Here is a 26,036-nt window from a genome sequence, read left to right as displayed (position 1 = left end):
CGCTCTCCATTCATTCCTATTTCTAGCACGCTCTCTTGCCTCTCTCACATCTATCCTTCTATCACCCAGAGCTTTCTTCACACCATCCATCCACCCAAACCTTGGCCTTCCTCTTGTACTTCTCCCATCAACTCTTGCATTAATCACCTTCTTTAGCACACAACCATTTTCCATTCTCTCAACATGGCCAAACCACCTCAACACATTCATATCCACTCTAGCCGCTAACTCATTTCTTACACCCGTTCTCTCCCTCACCACTTCGTTCCTAACCCTATCTACTCGAGATACACCAGCCATACTCCTTAGACACTTCATCTCAAACACATTCAATTTCTGTCTCGCCGTCACTTTCATTCCCCACAACTCCGATCCATACATCACAGTTGGTACAATCACTTTCTCATATAGAACTCTCTTTACATTCATGCCCAACCCTCTATTTTTTACTACTCCCTTAACTGCCCCCAACACTTTGCAACCTTCATTCACTCTCTGACGTACATCTGCTTCCACTCCACCATTTGCTGCAACAACAGACCCCAAGTACTTAAACTGATCCACCTCCTCAAGTAACTCTCCATTCAACATGACATTCAACCTTGCACCACCTTCCCTTCTCGTACATCTCATAACCTTACTCTTACCCACATTAACTCTCAACTTCCTTCTCTCACACACCCTTCCAAATTCTGTCACTAGTCGGTCAAGCTTCTCTTCTGTGTCTGCTACCAGTACAGTATCATCCGCAAACAACAACTGATTTACCTCCCATTCATGGTCATTCTCGCCTACTAGTTTTAATCCTCGTCCAAGCACTCGAGCATTCACCTCTCTCACCACTCCATCAACATACAAGTTAAACAACCACGGCGACATCACACATCCCTGTCTCAGCCCCACTCTCACCGGAAACCAATCACTCACTTCATTTCCTATTCTAACACATGCTTTACTACCTTTGTAGAAACTTTTCACTGCTTGCAACAACCTTCCACCAACTCCATATAACCTCATCACATTCCACATTGCTTCCCTATCAACTCTATCATATGCTTTCTCCAGATCCATAAACGCAACATACACCTCCTTACCTTTTGCTAAATATTTCTCCCATATCTGCCTAACTGTAAAAATCTGATTCATACAACCCCTACCTCTTCTAAAACCACCCTGTACTTCCAAGATTGCATTCTCTGTTTTATCCTTAATCCTATTAATCAATACTCTACCATACACTTTTCCAACTACACTCAACAAACTAATACCTCTTGAATTACAACACTCATGCACATCTCCCTTACCCTTATATAGTGGTACAATACATGCACAAACCCAATCTACTGGTACCATTGACAACACAAAACACACATTAAACAATCTCACCAACCATTCAAGTACAGTCACACCCCCTTCCTTCAACATCTCAGCTTTCACACCATCCATACCAGATGCTTTTCCTACTCTCGTTTCATCTAGTGCTCTCCTCACTTCCTCTATTGTAATCTCTCTCTCATTCTCATCTCCCATCACTGGCACCTCAACACCTGGAACAGCAATTATATCTGCCTCCCTATTATCCTCAACATTCAGCAAACCCTCGTTAAATTCTAATGGCTAGCCATTTCAGCTGCGCTAAAAGGTAAACCCTGTGTAAATAGCGTGGTTTGTATTTCGGTTACGGAACAAATGGGGGATAACTTCTAGAAATATGTTATTTTCCTTAGTAAAATAAATTTTTGAATATACTTACCCGATGATCATGTAGCTGCAACTCTGTTGCCCGACAGAAAAAACCTACGGTCGGGATACGCCAGCGATCGCTATACAGGTGGGGGTGTACAACAACAGCGACATCTGTCGAGTAGGTACTCAGGTACTTCTTGTCAACAAGAACCAATTTTCTCCTCGGTCCACTGGGTCTCTATGGGGAGGAAGGGAGGGTCCTTAAATTCATGATCATCGGGTAAGTATATTCAAAAATTTATTTTACTAAGGAAAATAACATTTTTCAATATTAATCTTACCCGATGATCATGTAGCTGATTCACACCCAGGGGGGTGGGTGGAGACCAGCATACATGTTAACATTAGAAGCTAAGTATCCCGTATTTCATTTTAGCAGTTATTCAAAATAACAAACATAAAATAAATAAGTACCTGGTAAGGAAGTCGACTTGAACCATTACTCTGCCTTTTTAAGTACGTCTTCCTTACTGAGCCTCGCGATCCTCTTAGGATGCTGAGCGACTCCTAGGTGCTGAAGTATGAAGGGCTGCAACCCATACTAAAGGACCTCATCACAACCTCTAATCTAGGCGCTTCTCAAGAAAGAATTTGACCACCCGCCAAATCAACCAGGATGCGAAAGGCTTCTTAGCCTTCCGTACAACCCAAAAACAACAATAAAAAGCATTTCAAGAGAAAGATTAAAAAAGGTTATGGGATTATGGGAATGTAGTGGTTGAGCCCTCACCTACTACTGCACTCGCTGCTACGAATGGTCCCAGAGTGTAGCAGTTCTCGTAAAGAGACTGGACATCTTTAAGGTAAAATGATGCGAACACTGACTTGCTTCTCCAATAGGTTGCATCCATTACACTCTGCAGAGAACGGTTCTGTTTGAAGGCCACTGAAGTAGCGACAGCTCTAACTTCATGTGTCCTTACCTTCAGCAAAGCATGGTCTTCCTCATTCAGATGAGAATGGGCTTCTCTAATCAAAAGCCTGATGTAATAAGAAACTGCGTTCTTCGACATCGGTAAAGAAGGTTTCTTAATAGAACACCATAAAGCTTCTGATTGTCCTCGTAATGGCTTTGTACGTCTTAAATAGTACTTAAGAGCTCTTACTGGGCATAGTACTCTCTCTTGTTCGTTTCCAACCAAATTGGACAGGCTTGGAATCTCGAACGATTTGGGCCAAGGACGAGAAGGGAGCTCGTTTTTAGCTAAAAAACCAAGCTGTAAGGAACATGTAGCCGTTTCAGATGTAAAACCTATGTTCCTGCTGAAGGCGTGTATCTCACTGACTCTTTTAGCTGTTGCTAAGCAAACGAGGAAAAGAGTCTTCAAAGTGAGATCTTTAAAAGAGGCTGATTGAAGCGGTTCGAACCTTGCTGACATCAGGAACCTTAAAACCACGTCTAAGTTCCAACCTGGTGTGGCTAACCGACGCTCCTTTGAGGTCTCAAAAGACTTAAGGAGGTCCTGTAGATCTTTGTTGGTGGAAAGATCTAAGCCTCTGTGGCGGAAGACTGCTGCCAACATGCTTCTGTAACCTTTGATCGTAGGAGCTGATAGGGATCTTACATTCCTTAGGTGTAAAAGGAAGTCAGCTATCTGCGTTACAGAGGTACTGGTTGAGGAAACTGAATTCGCCTTGCACCAGCTTCGGAAGACTTCCCATTTTGACTGGTAGACCTTGAGAGTGGATGTCCTCCTTGCTCTGGCAATCGCTCTGGCTGCCTCCTTCGAAAAGCCTCTAGCTCTTGAGAGTCTTTCGATAGTCTGAAGGCAGTCAGACGAAGAGCGTGGAGGCTTGGGTGTACCTTCTTTACGTGCGGCTGACGCAGAAGGTCCACTCTTAGAGGAAGAGTCCTGGGAACGTCTACTAGCCATTGCAGTACCTCGGTGAACCATTCTCTCGCGGGCCAGAGGGGAGCAACCAACGTCAACCGTGTCCCTTCGTGAGAGGCGAACTTCTGCAGTACCTTGTTGACAATCTTGAAAGGGGGGAACGCATACAGGTCTAGATGGGACCAATCCAGAAGAAAGGCATCTACGTGAACTGCTGCTGGGTCCGGAATCGGTGAGCAATAATTTGGGAGCCTCTTGGTCATCGAGGTAGCGAACAGATCTATGGTGGGCTGACCCCACAGGGCCCATAGTCTGCTGCAAACATTCTTGTGAAGGGTCCACTCTGTGGGGATGACCTGACCCTTCCGGCTGAGGCGGTCTGCCATGACATTCATGTCGCCTTGAATGAACCTCGTTACAAGCGATATCTTTTGATCTCTTGACCAGGTGAGGAGGTCCCTTGCGATCTCGAACAACTTCCTCGAATGAGTCCCTCCTTGCTTGGAGATGTACGCCAAGGCTGTAGTGTTGTCGGAGTTCACCTCCACCACCTTGCCTAGAAGGAGGGACTTGAAGCTTCTCAAGGCCAGATGAACTGCCAGTAGCTCCTTGCAGTTGATGTGAAGTGCTCTTTGATCCGGATTCCACGTGCCCGAGCATTCCCGTCCGTCCAGTGTCGCACCCCAGCCCGTGTCCGATGCGTCCGAGAAGAGAAGGTGGTCGGGGGTCTGAACAGCCAGTGGTAGACCTTCCTTGAGAAGAATGCTGTTCTTCCACCAAGTCAGTGCAGACTTCATCTCTTCGGATATAGGAACTGAGACCGCTTCTAGCGTCATGTCCTTTCTCCAGTGAGCAGCTAGATGATACTGAAGGGGTCGGAGGTGGAGTCTCCCTAACGCGATGAACTGGGCCAGCGATGAAAGCGTCCCTGTTAGACTCATCCACTGTCTGACTGAACATCGGTTCCTCTTCAGCATGCTCTGGATGCATTCTTGGGCTTGACTGATTCTGGGGGCCGACGGAAAAGCCCGAAAAGCTCGACTCTGAATCTCCATACCTAGATAGACTATAGTTTGGGATGGGACGAGTTGGGACTTTTCTATATTGACCAGGAGACCCAATTCCTTGGTCAGATCCATAGTCCATTTGAGATTCTCCAGACAGCGACGACTTGACGGAGCTCTTAAAAGCCAGTCGTCCAAATAGAGGGAGGCTCTGATGTCTGCCAAATGCCGGAATTTGGCAATATTCCTCATCAGTTTGGTAAACACTAGAGGTGCCGTGCTTAGGCCAAAGCACAGGGCTTGGAACTGGTAAACGACCTTTCCAAAGACGAACCTTAGGAAAGGTTGGGAGTCTGGATGGACGGGGACGTGAAAGTACGCGTCCTTTAGGTCCAACGAGACCATCCAGTCTTCCTTCCTGACCGATGCTAGCACCGACTTCGTCGTCTCCATGGTGAACGTCTGCTTGGTGACAAAAGCATTGAGAGCACTGACGTCCAGCACCGGTCTCCACCCTCCTGTCTTCTTCGCTACTAAGAAGAGACGGTTGTAGAAGCCCGGGGATTGATGGTCCCGGACTAAGACTACCGCTCCCTTTTGTAGCAAGAGAGACACCTCTTGCTGTAAAGCTAGCCTCTTGTCCTCCTCTCTGTACCTGGGAGAGAGGTCGATGGGAGTAGTTGCTAGAGGGGGCTTGCGCAAGAATGGAATCCTGTACCCCTCTCTTAGCAACTTCACAGACTGTGCGTCTGCACCCCTGTTCTCCCAGGCCTGCCAGTAGTTCTTGAGCCTGGCTCCCACTGCTGTCTGGAGAGGTTGGCAGTCAGACTCTGCCTTTTGAGGACTTGGAACCCTTCTTCTTTTTGCCACGTTGACTGTCGGCACGGGTACCTCCTCTGCTGGAGGTTCTGCCACGAAAGGGCGGAATGAACCTAGACGCTGGTGTGTCCATCCTAGGTCTAGGCACGGAAGGTAAAGCTGTGACTTTACGTGCGGATGACGCCACCAGGTCATGGGTATCCTTCTGGATCAACGAGGCGGCAATCCCCTTGATCAGCTCTTCCGGAAAGAGACACTTGGAAAGCGGAGCAAACATCAACTCCGACTTCTGACATGGTGTGATCCCCGCAGACAAGAAGGAGCAAAGGTGATCTCGCTTCTTAAGAACTCCAGACACGTACGAAGCCACAAGCTCGCCAGACCCATCCCGAATGGCTTTGTCCATGCATGACATGATGAGCATGGCAGAGTCCTTATCCGAAGGGGAGGTCTTTCTGCTTAACGCTCCCAAACACAAGTCCAGGAAGTTGAAGATCTCAAAAGCACGAAAAACTCCCTTCAAAAGATGGTCCATGTCCGAAAAGGTCCAGCAAATCTTAGAGCGTCTCATAGCCAGCCTGCGGGGAGAGTCTACCAGACTTGAGAAGTCGCCCTGGGCAGAGGCAGGAACTCCCAAGCCGGGATCTTCTCCCGTGGCATACCAGACGCTAGATTTGGAAGCAAGCTTGGTCGGTGGAAAGATGAAGGATGTCTTCCCAAGTTGCTTCTTGGACTGCAACCACTCTCCCAGTACCCTTAAAGCTCTCTTGGATGAGCGCGCGAGTACGAGCTTCGTAAAGGCAGGAGCTGCTGACTGCATGCCTAAAGCGAACTCAGAGGGAGGTGAGCGCGGGGTTGCAGACACAAACTGGTCCGGATACAACTCCCTAAACAGGGCAAGGACTTTCCTTAAGTCTAAGGAGGGAGGCGTAGTCTTGGGTTCCTCTATGTCGGAGTGTTGATCGTCCAAATGCGCAGCTTCGTCGTCATCAGAGACTCCTTCATCCGAATGCTGAGGAGGAAGCGGCAAAGGAGGAGAAGAAAGCTGAACGGCTGAATCCGGCAGCACGGGTGCATGCGTAGCTGCACTGGATCCAACATCATGCCGCTGCTGGTCAGTCTGAGAGCTGGCAACAACAAAAGCGGAGTGATGGTGCGTGGTGGGGACTGCCGTGGGTTGCTGAGACTGCCGCATTGCGTCAAAACACGGCAGCTTGACAGCACCTTCCCACTGCTGATGCGGTAGCTCACGCATGTCAACGGAGGGTGCCGCACGTCGGCTAACGTCAACATGCGTCTGGCAGGGTCGACTGCGCATCGGTGGTGGAGCTCTCACAGCCGGAGTGTGGGAGCAGGCAGCCGCAGTGTCTGCTGAGCGCACAACCGTGGCAGGTTGTAGGTTAACAGGTGCAGTGTCAACCTTCTCAGCACGATACTCCTGCATGAAGGAAGCAAGCTGAGTCTGCATAGACTGCAGCATAGACCACTTAGGGTCTACAGTGGTTGGTGCGGCAACAGACGGAGTGATTGCCTGCTGCGGAACCACTCTACCTCTCTTGGGAGGTGTGCAGTCTTCGGAAGACTGCGGCGAGTCCGAACTGACCCAGTGGCTACACCTGGGCCGTTGGACTCGCTCGGAAGGGACCTTGCGCTTGAGAGGTCGTGAGACCTTGGTCCAGCGTTTCTGCCGAGAAACTTCTTCCACAAACGAGGAATGAATGGGCTCACTCGTCTGTTTGTGGATGGGACGATCTCTGCAAGATACGTCCGCAACCACTGAGGGTACATCTGTACGCTGATCAAGGCCTGTCGAACCCTTTGGTCCTTCGACATTGCTTCTCCCCTGGGCTTGGGAGCTTGCAAGAGGTCCCGGACTGGGAGGACGACTGGCACGAACAGATGCACCCTCATGCGTAACACTGACACTGACACTTTTCACCGCACTTGCACTCACTACACTTCCCACTGCACTTTTCTCTTTCAACTCTTTGACATCGGCCAAGAGTTGATTGCGGTCATTAGCTAATGACTCCACTCTGTCACCAAGAGCCTGAATGGCACGCATCATGTCCGCCATCGAGGGTTGAGAGCTAGTAGAAGGGTCGGGAGTCACCACTACAGGGGAAGGAATAGGTTGAGGGGCATGGGGAGAGGAAAAATCAAAAGAGCGAGACGAACTCCTCCTGATCCTATCCTTCTCTAGCCTACGTGCATTCTTAAGGAATTCATTAAAATCGAATTCCGAAAGCCCAGCGCATTCCTCACATCGATCTTCCAATTGACAGGATTTACCCCTACAATTGGAACAAACGGTGTGAGGATCTATAGAGGCCTTCGGAAGACGCCTAGAACAGTCCCTAGCGCTACACTGCCTGTACTTGGGGACTTGAGTATGGTCAGACATCTTGAATTAGCCAAGGGGGGAATCCAAAATCTATCAAAGTCGTCAACAATTAATCCAAAACTAATCAAAAAAGCTTGATAAGGTAATGATAATAACTCCTGTACAGCGAAAGCTAATATCTAGAGAGAATACATCACCAAAAAGCGTGAAATCAACTCCAGAAACAACAGCGTATCAAGTAGGTCTTGCCGGTGGCACGACAGAGGAAAAATTGGTTCTTGTTGACAAGAAGTACCTGAGTACCTACTCGACAGATGGCGCTGTTGTTGTACACCCCCACCTGTATAGCGATCGCTGGCGTATCCCGACCGTAGGTTTTTTCTGTCGGGCAACAGAGTTGCAGCTACATGATCATCGGGTAAGATTAATATTGAAAAAGGGCCATTGTAAAGATGGAGTTTACATAATTATCTGCAATGGAGACTGTTCTGATTTCAATCTCTTCATTTATGTATTTGTAAGGATGTACAGTATTTACAGTAAAAGTAAGTTTAAGCTTAACAATTTCTAAAGAGTGTATAACAGGTTTATAAGAGTGTTGGGATGGTTTATAAAAGCTTAAATTTAGAGACAATAAAAATGTATAAAAAATTATAAAAATAATGAAAAATTTATACCATGGATTTCAATACGTACTCACCAATTTTTCAGCTACTGCGGAGGAGGGTGTTGGAACATAACACCTTTAATAGCTGAGGGATTTCTATACTGTATTTGTAAAATTACCTCTATGCTATATACTTTACAGAATAAATACTTGATCAATACAGTGCATCTAACAAAAATATCTTTTCCATAATTACCCAAATTTCTCTGCAACTTCCTTTGCTCGCTGCTCTGATATAATTCGTTGGTCAGTCAAGTCCACTTTATTCCCACATAGTATTATATCAGGATTGTCGCAGTATGCATGTGTCTGTAAAAAACAAATGATATAAAACTTCAATACTTAATGAGTATGAGTTAAAAACTTATTTGAACTATTTACAATAATGATCTTTCAATTATTGAACTATATTCTATTTTAAATCATCGTGACTTAGAAGGACACTATTTACAAACAGTAAATGCTAATACTGACCTCCAAACTTTAACATAAAATAATAAAAAATTCATATCCTCTTGTTTTTAACAAAGTTTAAATTTATGTGCAAGAAATATACAGTACTAGTTACTAAATCGTAATTACAAGTTACTTATCCATAACACAAACTTCACCCAAGACTACATGCTTGATTATTTCAAGACGGAATACAAGAAACAATACATTAAATTCTCAAAAATCTTAAACGATACACTTTCTATAAAAAGTGATAACTCTTATGAAACCTAAGCTATCTTCAAATTATCAGCACATCTTAATGATATTGATTATTCAGAAAAGTAAATTATTCTGAAATATTCTATAACACTAAAATAAGTAATTTTGGAACAATTTTTTAACCACAATAATTTATTCTGAAACATTACTGTACATAACACAAAACTACAGTAGTATTTTTATACATAATTATCAATCTTAAATTTGTATATACAGTACAGTCATCTCCCATTATCCTCAGATATTAAGTTTGCACCACTGCCACTATCCTGGTCAGCAGATAATGAGACATGAATTTATTCATGTTACAATTATCCCTAACCCTCAGTCTTTTGACTAACAGATAGAAATAAGTTAGTCTAATAACACAAGCACTATCGGAAGCTACAGGTATCCACAAATCATCCACTTCATTTTTTTTTTTGTATTGGAATAAGGATATGAAATGTACGGGGTTGGAATGAGGGAACTTATTATATCACTGATAGTTTGCAAGAAAATACTAGATATAAAACCTCAATTTTGCTTCATTATCAACCATCATTCACATTTTTATCAAAAGTGTTGTTCATAGTCTTGATGAACTCTTTGTGTGTACTGCAAGATGTTTGTACTAGTTAGATCTCTTCAGATTTACCATATTTTCCATTAATCACAATAGACATAGATCATTGTAATCCTAGAAGCTGGTCTCTCTATTTTCAATGAATAAATGAGAATAAAATATAGAAAATGTGGAAGGTGATAAACCCTAACATCATTCCTAAAAGGGTAAAAATTAGCATGCTTCCAACTAATGGACCATACAAATAAATTTAACACTTTGTGTGTGACATCTCGTGAAATAAAAATATATGTGGTACCTGCACTTTAAAATAGAAGACATCCATGTAATTTGTAAAAGCATTAGATGTGGAGAGGGTGCCAATGTAGAGGACTCGCACTCTTACACACTTTGCTTCACCATCTGACATGCAATAGTAGGCTAACAGGATAGCCCGTTTAGCCAATAAGAAATTGCAGTCATCATTACTTACTTCCTATCACATCATGAAAAAAGGAATACTGAACCTATTTCTTTACACAGTGTCCCCTATAACCCTTACTGAATAGAATATAAGGTTATCCTTGTTACATGTGAAGAGAGATAAGGAAGGGATGGCAAAGTGCTGTCTAGGATGCTTGTTACTTGGGTGTTGTGTTATAAAGTCACAAGTAGATGACAAACCCAACAATTTCTAACCTCTAATGCACAGAGCTTTCCCAACAGAGCAGGAATCTCACTAACCCAATACAAAGAAGCAAATGTCAGCAAAAAGACTGTTTTAATTGTGAAAACCAGAAAATACTCCTCGTAGAGTGGTAAGACACTTGTGGATCTAGTCCCAATATGGAGGTTTCAGTGTCCATTAAGGATCCTCCTCAAACAGCAGAATGAAACACATCGTCATAAAATTTGAAATTTTTATAAGAGGGAAGAACTACAACCCTTGATGGTAGAAATGGAAAACTTCTGAATTGTCAAAATAAGATGCAACTGTGTAAAAAGTTTGTTTTTAGTCCATTTGATTTAAAATTGAGGACATAAAATGATAGACAAATACTGCTGCTGTTGCTACCATCAGTCAGTCACCCAGGTATCTTCAGAACTTTATTTCATTACAATGTATCCATGTACCACTGGTGACAAGGTCTAAGTAAAGACTCCATATGGTAAATGTGTACACTGAAACACACCACTTGAAACCGGAACACTTTCCCCCATCAGAACAAAGTAAAGTTATTTCTTTAAGGACTGATAAACCAGAACATGAAAGCATGCTTCCTTGAGGCCCATGAATGGAAAATCACAAATTTCTAAAGTAATTTGTATTTTCCTAGCTATACAAACCTGAGGCCTTCATTTAGGGAGATTGATTCAGAGTGAGCTGGAGATGATTGTTAGAGTTTGTCAATGAGTGGTTAACCAGTTGGTGAAGGGTGCGGACGAGGAGCCCCACCCCTTTCCCAGCTGGAATAGCTCACTTCTTACCTTTTCACCCAGTACTTAAGAGGGAGCGGTTGAGGAGGAGGGAAGTTAGATTAATGGACTCAGGTTTGTATAGCTAGGAAAAATACAAATGACTAAGAATTTGTGATATGTTCCTACATGAAATACAAACGCTCATCCTTTAATTGGGGAGATTGATTGCTTGGTGGGTTAGTAGTCCCCTTAGAACCAAACTGGATGGTTCATTTTCTTCCCTGGAAGTGCCCACCACTTGAATCATGACGGGAGCCACTCTCCAAGCTTTCATAGTCCTTTTAGGAGTGAGTGGGGGACCATCAAGTCCCTGACAGTGGAGGCACCACCACACATTTCACCAGCGGCATCACCAGGAATACAGGGGATAATGGCACTGTAGGAACTGGAGTAGTAATAGCCTTAGCTACAAGCTCCATCACAAAATTCATAAAGGGCCTACCTGAAAGACCTAAGGAAACCCAAGACTTCCTTACATTAAAATTGTCATCAGTAGTCTGCACAGAGATAGGTGAAGAGTTCCCAGCTTCTGAAGGGGTGCGGCAAACACTGGGGGTAACCTAAACACCACCAAAGCCTGAAAAGCCTGCCAATGCAGATCCGAGAATTCTTACTCTTGACGCATACACCGCCAGGAATTAAGCCAGGGGTATATACACAAGGGCAGCAGCAAAAGTCGCACTCCCCAAGGAAACTAAAGCAGCTAAAACTTTTTCAGTGTCTTCTTGGGCATTGTCAAGACAGACCACTGAAAAAGCTTAGCTTGCATTTTTCATTCAAGTGGCCACAACCTGCACTTGGCATATAAAGATAATTGCAAATAATTGTGCCCCTAATAAGACACTCAAAGGTATTGTGGATCTACAGCCAGTTTACTCATTAACCGGTTGCAGCAGTCACCCTTCCCACAGCAAGCATGAACATCTTGCTGACCTTCCATCACAAAAACTCCAACAACACATCCACTTCCTGCAATAGAAAAAGAAAATGAAAAAGTTTGCTAAGGAGTTGACAGTAATTTATACTCATCAATAGCTGAATAAAAAGTGAGCTATTCCAGTAGGGAAAGGGTGCGGGGTTCCTCGCCTTTAACCTTCACCATCTGGTTAACCCATTGTTAACAAATTCTAACGACCATCTCCAAAACACACTTAATCAATCTCCCTAATTAAAGGCCAAGGGTTTGTATGTTGTATAGGAGCAAAATGTCTTCTCCCTGATGACTTTTTATACTTACTACAGTGATTGGTAGTTGATTTAAATAAAGCTAGCCTCATATGAGTGGTAAAATGCTAAAAGGTGTAAGAAACCTAATGTTGACTTCAGGGCTCTTCCAGTCAACTGAGAGGAATCTGCTGATGAATTGGACTGGATTTATGAATTTGGGCCAGGACCAACACTGGGGCTTGGGAGGTTATTTAGCACCCATGTGCTGGGGGGAAAATCTCACAGTTGCAGTACAAAAGCTAAGTTAACAAACTTGCCAGCAAAATGGAAGGAAGGAAGCAAGAATGGAGGCATAATATAAGGCTAAAAATTGAGTGCAGCTTGTGTCCAAAAAGAAACTGCAAAGCCCTTAAGTTACACCTAGAGTGCACTGTTTGAGGTGTACTAACAGCACTAACTCCCTGCAGGGGAATTTTGCTGTCTGCATCCCAACAGGGCTTTCCTATTAAAACTCGTTCAGCGGGATGCGGTCGACAATCAGATGTTAACCTCGTGTTGCCCCAAGCTTGAAACAGCAAGTGATTGTTCAGTCCTGACTACACCTACCTCCCCTCACTCTCCCCCCTTTATAGCCTTAAATATTTTAGTGTCACCAGTGTATGTCCTGCCATCTACTGGTTGCATAAAGAGTAACTTTACTCCAAAAAGCAAGATTTGTTTTCAACCTTGACAACTTCTAACAGCCATAGATCCACTATTTTCCCAAGCCAAGATCTCTAAAATTTCTGGAAAATGCACAAAGTATGATTACTTGTCCCTTTAAGGACATTGCCTTCACTTCCATCTACAACCATAAATATACTCTCGTTCCAGGGACTAAATAGTAACTTCTGCCTCTTCGCTGGAGGTGATCAGTTGGGGATTGAGGCATACAACTACTGTATCTAGAAGGCATACTAGGTACTCTCTCCTGTATGTGTTTGATGTTTGGAGGTAACCGACTCCTTTATTCTGGATGATGTCTACAGTCTTGATGAAGATACTGAATTGCCTTGCTTGAATAGTGTGTGTATTTGCTGTTCATGTTAACTTTTCAGAGTTCTTTATCAATGCTCTGTGGAAACAGTAATAAAATTTTCAAGACATTCAGATCCTTGATGTTTGAGGAACAGAAAAGGTCAGAAATATCACCAAGCCAGATAACTTGAGGATGACACAGATAATAGAAGTACCTACCAAACTGTAAAATTTACAGTACACATGAATTTGTTGATGACCAGAGAAATAATGCTTTAGAATAGGGTGCGTTACGGATATGGATAGCAATGGTGCTACACACTTAAAAAATGTGTTGGGGTAATTAACATATAGCTGTGATTCCAGGTAGCACGGGCATTAAATCCCAAAACTTTCTCTTTCTCTTAGACAAAAAACTGAGCTTGGGAACATTCACAGCCACAAATGTAGGCAAATGTTGATTGGATATGATGGAAAATAAAGGTTGCTTAAACAATAAGGAGATTAATGGGCAGAAATAAGTATTGTATGGCTTTAAGATAAAATATATTGTTGTGTGTTTCTTTAACATAAAATTTGCAACACATCAGAATTTCAGAATTTTCTAAAAATTTTATTTTCATTAGTAAAATAAATTTTTGAATATACTTACCCGGTGATCATATAAGCTGTCAGCTCTGCTGCCCGACAGAAAAACCTAAGGACAAAATACGCCAGCGATCGCTATACAGGTAGGGGGTGTACATCAACAGCGCCATCTGTCGCGCAGGTACTCAAGTACTCCAAGTAAACACAGAACCAATTTTCTCCTCGGTCCACTGGGTCTCTATTGGGGAGGAAGGGAGGGTCCTTTAATATATGATCCCCGGGTAAGTATATTCAAAAATTTATTTTACTAATGAAAATAACATTTTTCAATATTAAACTTAGCCGGTGATCATATAAGCTGATTCACACCCAGGGGGGTGGGTAGAGACCAGCATTATATGTTTACATTTAAGAGCTAAGTATTTTGTATTTCATTTTAGCAGTTATTCAAAATAACAAACATAAAATAAATAAGTACCTGGTAAGGAAGTCGACTTGAACAATTACTCTGCCTTTTTAAGTACGTCTTCCTTACTGAGCCTCGCGATCCTCATAGGATGCTGAGCGACTCTTAGGAGCTGAAGTATGAAGGGTTGCAACCCATACTAAAGGACCTCATCAAAACCTCTAATCTAGGCGCTTCTCAAGAAAAGAATTTGACCACCCGCCAAATCAACCAGGATGCGAAAGGCTTCTTAGCCTTCCGGACAACCCAAAAACAACAATAAAAAAACATTTCAAGAGAAAGATTAAAAAGGTTATGGGATTAGGGGAATGTAGTGGTTGAGCCCTCACCCACTACTGCACTCGCTGCTACGAATGGTCCCAGGGTGTAGCAGTTCTCGTAAAGAGACTGGACATCTTTAAGATAAAATGACGCGAACACTGACTTGCTTCTCCAATAGGTTGCGTCCATTATACTCTGCAGAGATCTGTTTTGTTTGAAGGCCACTGAAGTTGCGACAGCTCTAACTTCATGTGTCCTTACCTTCAGCAAAGCATGGTCTTTCTCATTCGGATGGGAATGAGCTTCTCGAATCAAAAGTCTGATATAATAGGAAACTGCATTCTTCGACATAGGTAAAGAAGGTTTCTTAATAGCGCACCATAAAGCTTCTGACTGCCCTCGTAAAGATTTAGTTCGTCTCAAATAGTACTTAAGAGCTCTAACAGGGCATAAGACTCTTTCTCGTTCATTTCCAACCAAATTAGAAAGGCTTGGAATATCGAACGATTTAGGCCAAGGACGAGAAGGGAGTTCGTTTTTGGCTAGAAAACCAAGCTGTAAGGAACATGTAGCCGTTTCAGATGAAAATCCGATGTTCCTGCTGAAGGCGTGTATCTCACTGACTCTTTTAGCTGTTGCTAAGCAGACGAGGAAAAGAGTCTTCAAAGTGAGATCTTTAAAGGAGGCTGATTGTAGCGGCTCGAACCTTTCTGACATAAGGAATCTTAGTACCACGTCTAAATTCCAACCTGGTGTGGCCAAACGACGCTCCTTCGAGGTCTCAAAAGACTTAAGGAGGTCCTGTAGATCTTTATTGTTGGAAAGATCTAAGCCTCTGTGACGGAAGACTGCTGCCAACATGCTTCTGTAACCCTTGATCGTGGGAGCTGAAAGAGATCTTTCCTTCCTTAGGTATAAAAGGAAGTCAGCTATCTGAGTTACAGAGGTACTGGTTGAGGATACTGATACCGACTTGCACCAGCTTCGGAAGACTTCCCACTTCGACTGGTAGACTTTAAGAGTGGATGTCCTCCTTGCTCTAGCAATCGCTCTGGCTGCCTCCTTCGAAAAGCCTCTAGCTCTCGAGAGTCTTTCGATAGTCTGAAGGCAGTCAGACGAAGAGCGTGGAGGCTTGGGTGTACCTTCTTTACGTGCGGCTGATGCAGAAGGTCCACTCTTAGAGGAAGTGTTCTGGGAACGTCCACTAGCCATTGCAGTACCTCGGTGAACCATTCTCTCGCGGGCCAGAGGGGAGCAACCAACGTCAACCTTGTCCCTTCGTGAGAGGCGAACTTCTGCAGTACTCTGTTGACAATCTTGAACGGGGGGAATGCATAAAGGTCTAGATGGGACCAATCCAGAAGAAAGGCATCTACAGTATATGAACTGCTGCTGGGTCCGGAATCGGCGAGCAATAAATTGGGAGCCTCTTGGTCATCGAGGTTGCAAATAGATCTATGGTAGGTTGGCCCCACAAGGCCCATAGTCTCTTGCATACATTCATGTGAAGGGTCCATTCTGTTGGGATGATTTGGCTCTTCCGGCTGAGGCGGTCTGCCATGACATTCATGTTGCCTTGAATGAACCTCGTTACTAGAGACAGGTTTAGATCTCTTGACCAGGTGAGGAGGTCCCTTGCGATCTCGTATAACGTCATCGAATGAGTCCCTCCTTGCTTGGAGATGTACGCCAAGGCTGTGGTGTTGTCGGAGTTCACCTCCACCACCTTGTCTAGAAGGAGGGACTTGAAGCTTCTCAAGGCCAGATGAACTGCCAGTAGCTCCTTGCAGTTGATATGTAACGTTCTTTGATCCGCGTTCCACGTGCCCGAGCATTCCCGACCGTCTAATGTCGCACCCCAGCCCGTGTCCGATGCGTCCGAGAAGAGAACGTGGTCGGGGGTCTGAACAGCCAGTGGCAGACCCTCTCTGAGGTGAATGTTGTCCTTCCACCAAGTCAGTGAAGACTTCATCTTCTCGGAAATAGGGATCGAGACCGCTTCTAGCGTCTTGTCCTTTCTCCAGTGAACAGCTAGGTGAAATTGAAGGGGTCGGAGGTGCAGTCTCCCTAACGCAATGAACTGGTCCAGTGATGAAAGCGTCCCTATCAGACTCATCCACTGTCTGACTGAACATCGGTCCTTCATTAGCATGTTCTGGATGCATTTTTGGGCTTGACTGATTCTGGGGGCCGACGGAAAAGCCCGAAAAGCTTGACTCTGAATCTCCATTCCTAGGTACACTATAGTTTGGGATGGGACGAGTTGGGACTTTTCCATATTGACCAGGAGACCCAATTCCTTGGTCAGATCCAGAGTCCACTTTAGATTCTCCAGACAGCGACGACTTGACGAAGCTCTTAGAAGCCAGTCGTCCAAATAGAGGGAGGCTCTGATGTCTGCTAAATGCAGGAATTTGGCAATATTCCTCATCAGTTTCGTAAAAACAAGAGGCGCCGTGCTTAGGCCAAAGCACAGGGCTTGAAAATGGAATACAACCTTCCCGTAAACGAACCTTAGAAAAGGTTGGGAATCTGGGTGGATGGAGACGTGAAAGTAAGCGTCCTTGAGGTCTAAAGAGACCATCCAATCTTCCTTCCTGACCGATGCTAGAACCGACTTTGTCGTCTCCATGGCGAACGTCTGCTTTGTGACAAAGACATTCAGAGCACTGACGTCTAGCACCGGTCTCCACCCTCCTGTCTTCTTCACGACTAAGAAGAGACGGTTGTAGAAGCCCGGGGATTGATGGTCCCGGACTTTGACTACCGCTCCCTTTTGTAGTAAGAGAGACACCTCTTGCTGCAAAGCTAGTCTCTTGTCCTCCTCTCTGTACCTGGGAGAGAGGTCGATGGGAGTTGTTGCTAGAGGGGGCTTGCGCAAGAATGGAATCTTGTACCCCTCTCTGAGTAACTTCACAGACTGTGCGTCTGCGCCCCTGTTCTCCCAGGCCTGCCAGTAGTTCTTGAGCCTGGCTCCCGCTGCTGTCTGAAGAAGGTGGCAGTCAGACTCTGCCTCTAAAGGACTTGGAACCTTTCTTCTTGCTCCCACGTTGACCTTCGGCACGAGCACCTCCTCTGCTGGAGGCTCTGCCACGAAAGGGCGGAATGAACCTTGACGCTGGAGTATCCATCCTGGGTCTAGACACGGAGGGCAAAGGGGTGGCTTTGCGTGCGGATGACGCAACCAGGTCATGTGTGTCTTTTTGAATCAAGGAGGCAGCAATCTCCTTGATCAACTCCTCGGGGAAGAGGCACTTCGAGAGAGGAGCAAACATAAGCTCCGATCTTTGACATGGGGTTACTCCGTCTGACAAGAAGGAGCAAAGGTGTTCCCGTTTCTTGAGGACCCCGGAAACGAAAGAAGCCGCAAGCTCACTAGAACCGTCCCGTATGGCTTTGTCCATGCAGGACATTATGAGCATGGAAGTTTCCTTGTCAGAAGGGGAGGTCTTCCTGCTCAACGCTCCCAAACACCAGTCCAAAAAGTTAAAAACTTCGAACGCTCTGAATACTCCTTTCATCAGATGGTCTAAATCCGAAGGAGTCCAACAAATATGGAGTTTTTATGATAAAACAAAGTTTTGTGAATACTTACCTGGCAGTTATATATACATAGCTAATTATCTCTATTTCGGCAGAATTTTTCTAAAACTAGGCAACCGCCTTGTGGTGGTTGGGTGGTAACACCCGTTAAAGGGTGGTAGGAGGAATCATTCCCGTTTTCTGTTCTTCAGTTCATCTCTGCCGGCCGGATCGATAACACGTTGGTCCGTCATTAAGAGTTTTTCTTCGCTTTCCCTGCTCGGTGTACCAGTCTGCTTTTTTGGTGAAGTACTCTGATTTGGGGTTTTGGCGATCGTTGTATTTTGTTTTCTCTTAGCTTTTTTTTGCTGTTTTTCATTATGAGTGAAAAGAGTCATTACCGTATCTGTGCGAATGAGGAATGTAAGGTGAGACTACCCAAAATGGCGGTTGATCCTCACACTGTTTGTTCTCATTGTAGGGGTTTTGTTTGTGCCCTTGATAATAGGTGTGGGGAATGTAAGGTTTTGGATGAGAAAGATTGGTTAATTATGAAGCGCTATGTGCGTAAGCTAGAGCTCGATAGAGTTAGGAGAGCTTCTAGGTCTAAGTCTAAGTCTGTTAGTGGTAAGGAAGACGAACTTAGCGTAGATTTATCTATTGATCCTATTATTGATTCCTCTTTGGAAGTTGATCCTTCCCTTGAGGTAGTAACTCCTGCACCTCCTACAGGTTCCGTATCTACGGATGACCCTCGGTACGCTAGCCTGGCGGCCGAGTTGAAGGCCATTAAAGAACAGCTGGAGGCCTTTAAAGGTAAGGAAAGTGAAAGTGCTTGTGTTAGTGCAGTGGAGGTGGCGACCGACCGAATCTGTCATACCCCTAGGCCTAGACCTCTACCAAGCTCCCAGGACCAAGGGAGAAGGTACGTCGATGACCGAAAGGGGGTGAGAGGTACGTACCCTCGGTCAGCCGTCGCCTCAGACAGTTCTGTTGTCTATTCCCAGGCTGCTCTTGACCGTCACGGGAAAGACGAGTCGGATGTGTTGTTTTCTTCTCCGAATTCGTCCAGACGTAAATGGAAGTATGAAGCTTCAAGACCTACTAAGAGGAGATGGAACCGCGACGAACGGTCTCGTTCTTTCTCTCCCGGTTCTAGCAGTTATGAACCTTGTCCGTTGGAGGATGATTTCGACTCCGTGCCTGTGAAAAGGACGAAGCCTGCTGCCGAAGATACGAGTGTTATTCGTCAGCCCCCCCCTTCGGGTCCGCAAGACCCAGCTGATGTTGCTAAATCCTTTATGTCTGTCATGCAGGAACAACTTTTGACTTTAGTACAAGCCTTTAGCCGCCCTCACGCCCAGTCTGACAGACGTAAAGACGACTCGTTGCCGATTAAGAAGTCTGCTTCTAAGAGAGAACGGAGTTCTTCTTTAAAGAGAACTTCTCCCTCTCTACGCCAGGATGAGGAATGTGTGCTTTCGCCAGGCGATACTTCTTCGCGATACCAGGGCGATACGTTTTCTCGTTCTCGATACCGGGACGATACCTTATCGAACGACGCTGCTTCTCGTTCTCGATACCAAGACGATACCGCCTCCCGTTCGCTTCGACACGACGATACCTCCTCTCGTTCGCTTCGCCACGACGATACCTCCTCTCGTTCGCTTCGCCACGACGATACCTCCTCTCGTTCACGACGCCACGACGATACCGACCCTAGTTCTCGACGCCACGACGATACCGCCTCTCGTTCACGACGCCACGACGATACCGCCTCTCATTCTCGCCGCCACGACGATACCGCCTCTCATTCTCGCCGCCACGACGATACCGCCTCTCGCTCTCGACGACAGAACGACTCTGCCTCTCGTTCTCGGTCCCAGGGCGATACCACCCTGCCTCTTCGGGACGATACTGCCTCTCGTTCCAAGGATTCTTCTAGCGCGGGACTCCAGGATGCAACCCGTCTTTTGCAGGATGATGCCTTTGATTTGCCCTTGTCGGGTTCTAAGGATCCTTCTCTTTCGAAGGATATTGCAGATGTGGATCAGGCCCTCGAGGATGTTTCTGATGACGATGATAATCCTGCCGACGCTGTGGGAGATTACAAAGTTCTCTCTCGCTCCCTTCTTGAACTTTTTGGAGAGGAATTCCAACCTGCTGCCCCTCAATCTCCTCAGTCCCAATTTAACAGAAAGAAGGCCAAGAAACAGTCGGCCTTCATCAAGATGAAGCTGTCTATCTCCGCAAGGAAGGCTCTCACGAAGATTGATGACTGGATGATGGAGCGGAGACAAACAGTTAAGACTTCCTTCTCGTTTCCACCAGCTCGTCTTGCTTCAAGAGCGGGTATGTGGTATGCAACTGGAGAACCTTTGGGTCTGGGAGTGCCTTCCTCCTCCAAGGGTGACTTCTCTGGTTTAGTGGACTCTGCTAGAAGGCATGCTCTCAACTCAGCCAAGGTCATGTGGTCAATGTCGGACCTGGATCATCTCGTCAAAGGTATTTTTAGAGCCTTTGAGGTTTTTAGTTTCCTAGACTGGTCGCTTGGGACTCTCGCAAGGAAAACTGAACAGATGGATGGATCTAGGGACCTTACCAGCATTATGTCCTGTATGGATAAGGCCCTCAGAGATGGGGCGAATGAGTTGGCTGCTCTGTTCTCAGCTGGGGTCCTAAAGAAGAGAGCTCTGCTTTGCTCTTTTGCTTCTAGGTCTGTTACCAATGCTCAAAAGTCTGAGCTTCTTTACGCCCCCCTCTCTCAACATCTTTTTCCCGAGTCCCTGGTTAATGACATTACGCGTTCTCTGGCCCAAAAAGCCACCCAAGACCTTTTATCTCGTTCTGCTCTTAAGCCCTTTGCAGCCCCTCCTTCTTCTTTGAAACGGGAGGAAAGGAGATTCCAGCAGCCCTTTCGGGGCAGGACTACTTCAAGATCAGATTTTAGAGGGAGAAGGCAAGATTCAGGACCAAGATCTACCAGGGGTTCTTTCAGACCTCGCTCCAGGAAATGAAGTTCGTCTCCTCCAGACAGTAGGCGCAAGACTGTCAGGTTTTTGGCAGTCCTGGAAGAGGAGAGGGGCGGACACCTGGTCCCTCTCAGTCATCAAGGAAGGATACAAGATCCCCTTTCTGAAAAAACCTCCTCTCGCAGATGCTCCGCTGGCCTTAGTAGCCCAGTACTCAGATCCTGGGAAACAGAAGGCTCTAGTAGACCTTGTCAACCAAATGCTAGACAAGGGGGCGATAGAACCGGTTCGGGATCTAGTCTCCCCAGGCTTTTACAATCGCCTGTTTCTGGTCCCCAAGAACTCGGGCGGATGGAGACCCGTCCTGGATGTCAGCGCTCTCAACGTATTTGTGGAGAAGACAAAGTTCTCCATGGAGACGACTCAGTCGGTGCTGGCGTCAGTACGTCCAGGGGACTGGATGGTGTCCCTCGACTTGCAGGACGCATATTTCCATGTCCCCATCCATCCGACTTCGAGGAAGTACCTGAGGTTTGTAATGGAGGGCAAGTGCTTCCAATTCAGAGCTCTTTGCTTCGGTCTCAGCACGGCTCCTCAAGTCTTCACCAGGGTAATGGCGAATGTGTCAGGTTGGCTGCATCAGGAAGGGATAAGGATATCCTTCTATCTGGACGATTGGCTGATTCGTTCACGATCGAGGGAGAAATGTCTGGAGGATTTACGGAAGACTTTTATGATAGCTCAGGATCTAGGCCTGGTCATCAACAGGGAGAAGTCTCAGATCAGACCGAATCAGACTATTCTCTATTTGGGGATAGTTCTGAATTCAGTTCTTTTTCGGGCTTCTCCCTCTCAGGAAAGACAGACCAAGTGTCTCGTAAAAGTCAGAACTTTCCTGGACAAGAAGAGATGCACAGCGAAGGAGTGGATGAGTTTGCTGGGGACTCTATCCTCCCTCGAACTGTTTGTCTCTCTGGGGAGACTCCACCTAAGGCCTCTTCAGCACTTTCTCTCGAAGACATGGAACAGAAAGATGCAGGAAGACTCCTTTTCCTTCCCCATTCCAATAGAAGTCAAGACTCTTCTGAAGTGGTGGCTGGACCCAACCTTGTTAGGGGAAGGGATCTCCTTACACAAGAAGAACCCAGACCTAGTGTTGTTTTCAGATGCATCAGAGTCAGGCTGGGGGGCAACACTAGGAAGCAAGGAGGTCTCAGGCTATTGGGAAGGAATTCAGCTGGGATGGCACATCAACAACAAGGAGCTGATGGCCATTTTTCTGGGGCTAAAGGCCTTCAAGGACTTGGTGTCTGGGAAGGTTGTGGAGGTCAACTCAGACAACACCACAGCTCTTGCTTACATCAGGAAGCAAGGAGGGACTCACTCTCTGTCTCTCTTCGAGACAGCAAGAGAGCTCCTTCTTTGGGCGAAGGAGAACAGGATAAGCCTGCTGACGAGGTTTGTTCAGGGACAGAAGAATGTGAGGGCGGACATGCTCAGCAGGAAAGGGCAGGTCCTTCCCACAGAATGGACCCTCAACCAACAGGTCTGTCAGAGTCTCTGGAGGCTGTGGGGGAGACCCCTCATCGATCTTTTCGCCTCCAGTTTATCCAAGAGGATCCCCATCTATTGCTCCCTAGTTCCGGACAGAGAGGCAATAGCAGTAGACGCCTTTTTGATGGATTGGACGGGGATGGACTCTTATGCTTTTCCCCCGTTCAAGATCATCAATCTGGTAGTCAGGAAATTCGCCCTCCTCGATTCGGGACGGATGATCCTGATAGCTCCGTTCTGGCCGATGAGGGAATGGTTCACGGAGGTGGTGGACTTGTTGATGGACTTTCCAAGAAGCCTCCCTGCAAGGAGAAGTCGCCCTGGGCAGAGGCAGGAACTCCCAAGCCGAGAACTTCTCCCGTGGCATACCAGACGCTAGATCTGGAAGCAAGCTTGGCAGGGGGAAACATGAAAGCTGTCTTCCCAAGTTGCTTTTTGGACTGCAACCAATCTCCCAGCACTCTTAAAGCTCTCTTGGACGAGCGGGCGAGGACGAGCTTCGTAAAGGCAGGTGCGGATGACTGCGTGCCTAAAGCGAACTCAGAGGGAGGAGAGCGTGGTGCTGCAGACACAAACTGGTCAGGATATAAATCCTTGAACAGTGCAAGCACTTTCCTAAAGTCCAAGGAGGGAGGCGTGGTCTTGGGTTTGTCGATGTCCGTGTGCGGGTCGTCAAGATGTGCAGCGTCGTCATCATCAGAGAATCCATCGTCTGAATGTTGAGGAGAAAGCGGCAAAGGAGTAGGAATCAGCTGGTCGGCTGAGTCTGGCAGCACGGGTGCATGCGTGACTGCACTGGACGCAACGTCATGGAACTGTTGGTCAGTCTGTGAGCTGGCAACAACCATAGCTGTGTGGGTGCGCAAAGCTTCTACTCCTGACTGTTTAGTCTGCTGCGGGCGAGTAGCGGTAACCACAGTGGGTTGCGGAGGTTGACGCACAGCGTCAAAACAAGGCAACTTAACTCCACCCTCCTGTTGTTGTGGTAACTCGCGAACGTCAACGGAGGGTTCCGTGCGTCGGTGAACGTCAACGTGCGGCTGGCAGGGTACACTGCGCATGGGAGCTGGAGTGCGCGAGAAGGTAGCCTCAGCGTCTGCTGGACGCACAACCGTGGTTGGTTGTAGGCTAACGGGTGCAGCGTCAACCTTCTCCGCACGATACTCTTGCATAAAAGATGCTAACTGTGTCTGCATCGACTGTAGCCAAGACCACTTAGGGTCTACAGCAGCAGGTGCGGCAACAGACGGTGTTACTGCCTGTTGCGGTACCACTTTGCCTCTCTTAGGAGGTGTGCAGTCATCGGAAGACTGCAGCGAGTCCGAACTGACCCAGTGGCTACACCTGGGTCGTTGGACTGCCGCGGAAGGGACCTTGCGTTTGAGAGGCCGTGAGACCTTGGTCCATCGTTTCTGACGTGAAACCTCTTCCGCAGACGAGGAATGTACGGGCTCTCTCGTCTTCTTGTGGGTGGGGCGATCTTGGCAAGATACGTCCGAAACCACGGAGGGAACGTCTGTCCGCTGATTAAAGCCTGTCGAACCCTTTGGTCGTACGACATTGCTTCTCCCCTGGGCTTGGGAGCTTGCAAGAGGTCCCGGACTGGGAGGACGACAGGCACGAACAGACGCACCCTCATGCGCAACACTAACACTTTTCACTGCACTACCACTCACTTCACTTCCCACTGTACTCTTACCCTTCAACTCCCTGACGTCTGCCATGAGTTGGTTGCGGTCACTCGCCAATGACTCGACTCTCTCACCCAGAGCCTGGATGGCACGCATCATATCTGCCATCGAAGGTTGTTGAGTGCTAGAAGGGGGATCAGGAGTAACCACTACAGGGGGAGGAATAGGTTGTGGGGCATGGGGAGAGGAAAAATCAACTGAGCGAGACGAACTCCTCCTGACTCTATCTCTCTCTAGCCTACGTGAATATTTCAGGAATTCGAGAAAATCGAATTCCGAAAGCCCAACGCATTCCTCACATCGATCTTCCCATTGACAGGATTTACCCCGACAATTGGAACAAATGGTGTGAGGATCGATAGAGGCCTTCGGAAGACGCCTTGAACAGTCCCTAGCACTACACTTCCTGTATTTGGGGACTTGAGAAGGGTCAGACATCTTGAATTAGGCAAAGGGGGAATTCAAAATCTATCCAAGTCGTCAACAAATACAGGGTAATCCAAAATTCAATAAAAGAATGCAAGGAAGTATTGAAGATAACCTCTGCAAAGCGAAAGCTAATAACCAGAAATGAGTACTTCACCAAAACTGTGAAAATCAATCCAGTAAGCAACAGCGTATTTAGTAGGTCTTGCCGGTGGCACGACAGAGAGAAAATTGGTTCTGTGTTTACTTGGAGTACTTGAGTACCTGCGCGACAGATGGCACTGTTGATGTACACCCCCTACCTGTATAGCGATCGCTGGCGTATTTTGTCCTTAGGTTTTTCTGTCGGGCAGCAGAGCTGACAGCTTATATGATCACCGGCTAAGTTTAATATTGAAAAAGACCAATTTTTACCTTCTGTTTTGTATCCTATAATCAAATAATTGTACGGAATTTGTCTATGATTACATTTCACTATACTATTATGAATTTACTAAAAATATATGTTCCAATAATAACTACAACTAGGATTGCAAAAAAGGGATGGAAAACAATCTACATAAGAGCTATTCTAGAAAAGTATTGAGTCATCAGAATGACAGCAAAACCCATCAAATGTTTTGAATTAGGATCCTCATACAGAGATACCTACATACACTATACATTCTACCATTAGAACTCAAATCCTTTCTTTTCACGAGTTAATGGGCCATTTTCTCACAAAAACTTTCAGTATATTGTAACAGAAAAGTTTTAAAGTATCAAAACAACTTCAGTACAGTACTCCACAGTACACTGTAATATATAATTGTATGTTTTATTAATGTCTGAATCTCAAAATTCAAGTTGAACCTGCTCTTTAAAACTAAAATAGTTTTAGTTGTGTTTTGGTTATGATAATAAAGTTGAGCAGAAACATGATTCATCCATTTTAGGACCAACTAATTTTTGTGAAATACAAACCTATTTTCAAGTCAAATTCATTGAACATAAATCCTCATGCAGCCAAAAGAAATATATAGAAATCAACTTGAATAACAAGGACACTTGAATGACAAAGCTGGTTAGATGATTCAACAATAGCATATCAATAGCACTCCATCCATACTTCCATATACCCAATAGGACTTTAACACCACCGGCATTAGACAAAACTGGTATGTAGGAAAAATGTTGAACATAGTCCACTATAAAAATTTTAACTGTATTCTACAGAAGGTAAA

At 45.8% G+C, this 26,036-nt stretch overlaps 1 protein-coding gene across 1 annotated transcript in view; it reads right to left on the bottom strand.

The window, feature by feature from the left end:
- LOC137644063 (ras-related protein Rab-27A-like) overlaps nucleotides 1-26,036 on the bottom strand; it is a 57,882-nt gene that overhangs the window by 16,738 nt on the left and 15,108 nt on the right. Inside the window, exon 4 of the mRNA XM_068376966.1 lies at nucleotides 8,609-8,721. Within this exon, the coding sequence (XP_068233067.1) occupies nucleotides 8,609-8,721 (113 nt within the window). The remainder of the gene's footprint in view (nucleotides 1-8,608; nucleotides 8,722-26,036) is intronic.

The sequence above is a fragment of the Palaemon carinicauda genome, chromosome 7, assembly GCF_036898095.1.
Source record: "Palaemon carinicauda isolate YSFRI2023 chromosome 7, ASM3689809v2, whole genome shotgun sequence".
Lineage (NCBI taxonomy): Eukaryota > Metazoa > Arthropoda > Malacostraca > Decapoda > Palaemonidae > Palaemon > Palaemon carinicauda.
The sequence above is the reverse complement of the archived record's forward strand: the minus strand, read 5'-3'. Positions and strand labels throughout refer to the sequence as shown.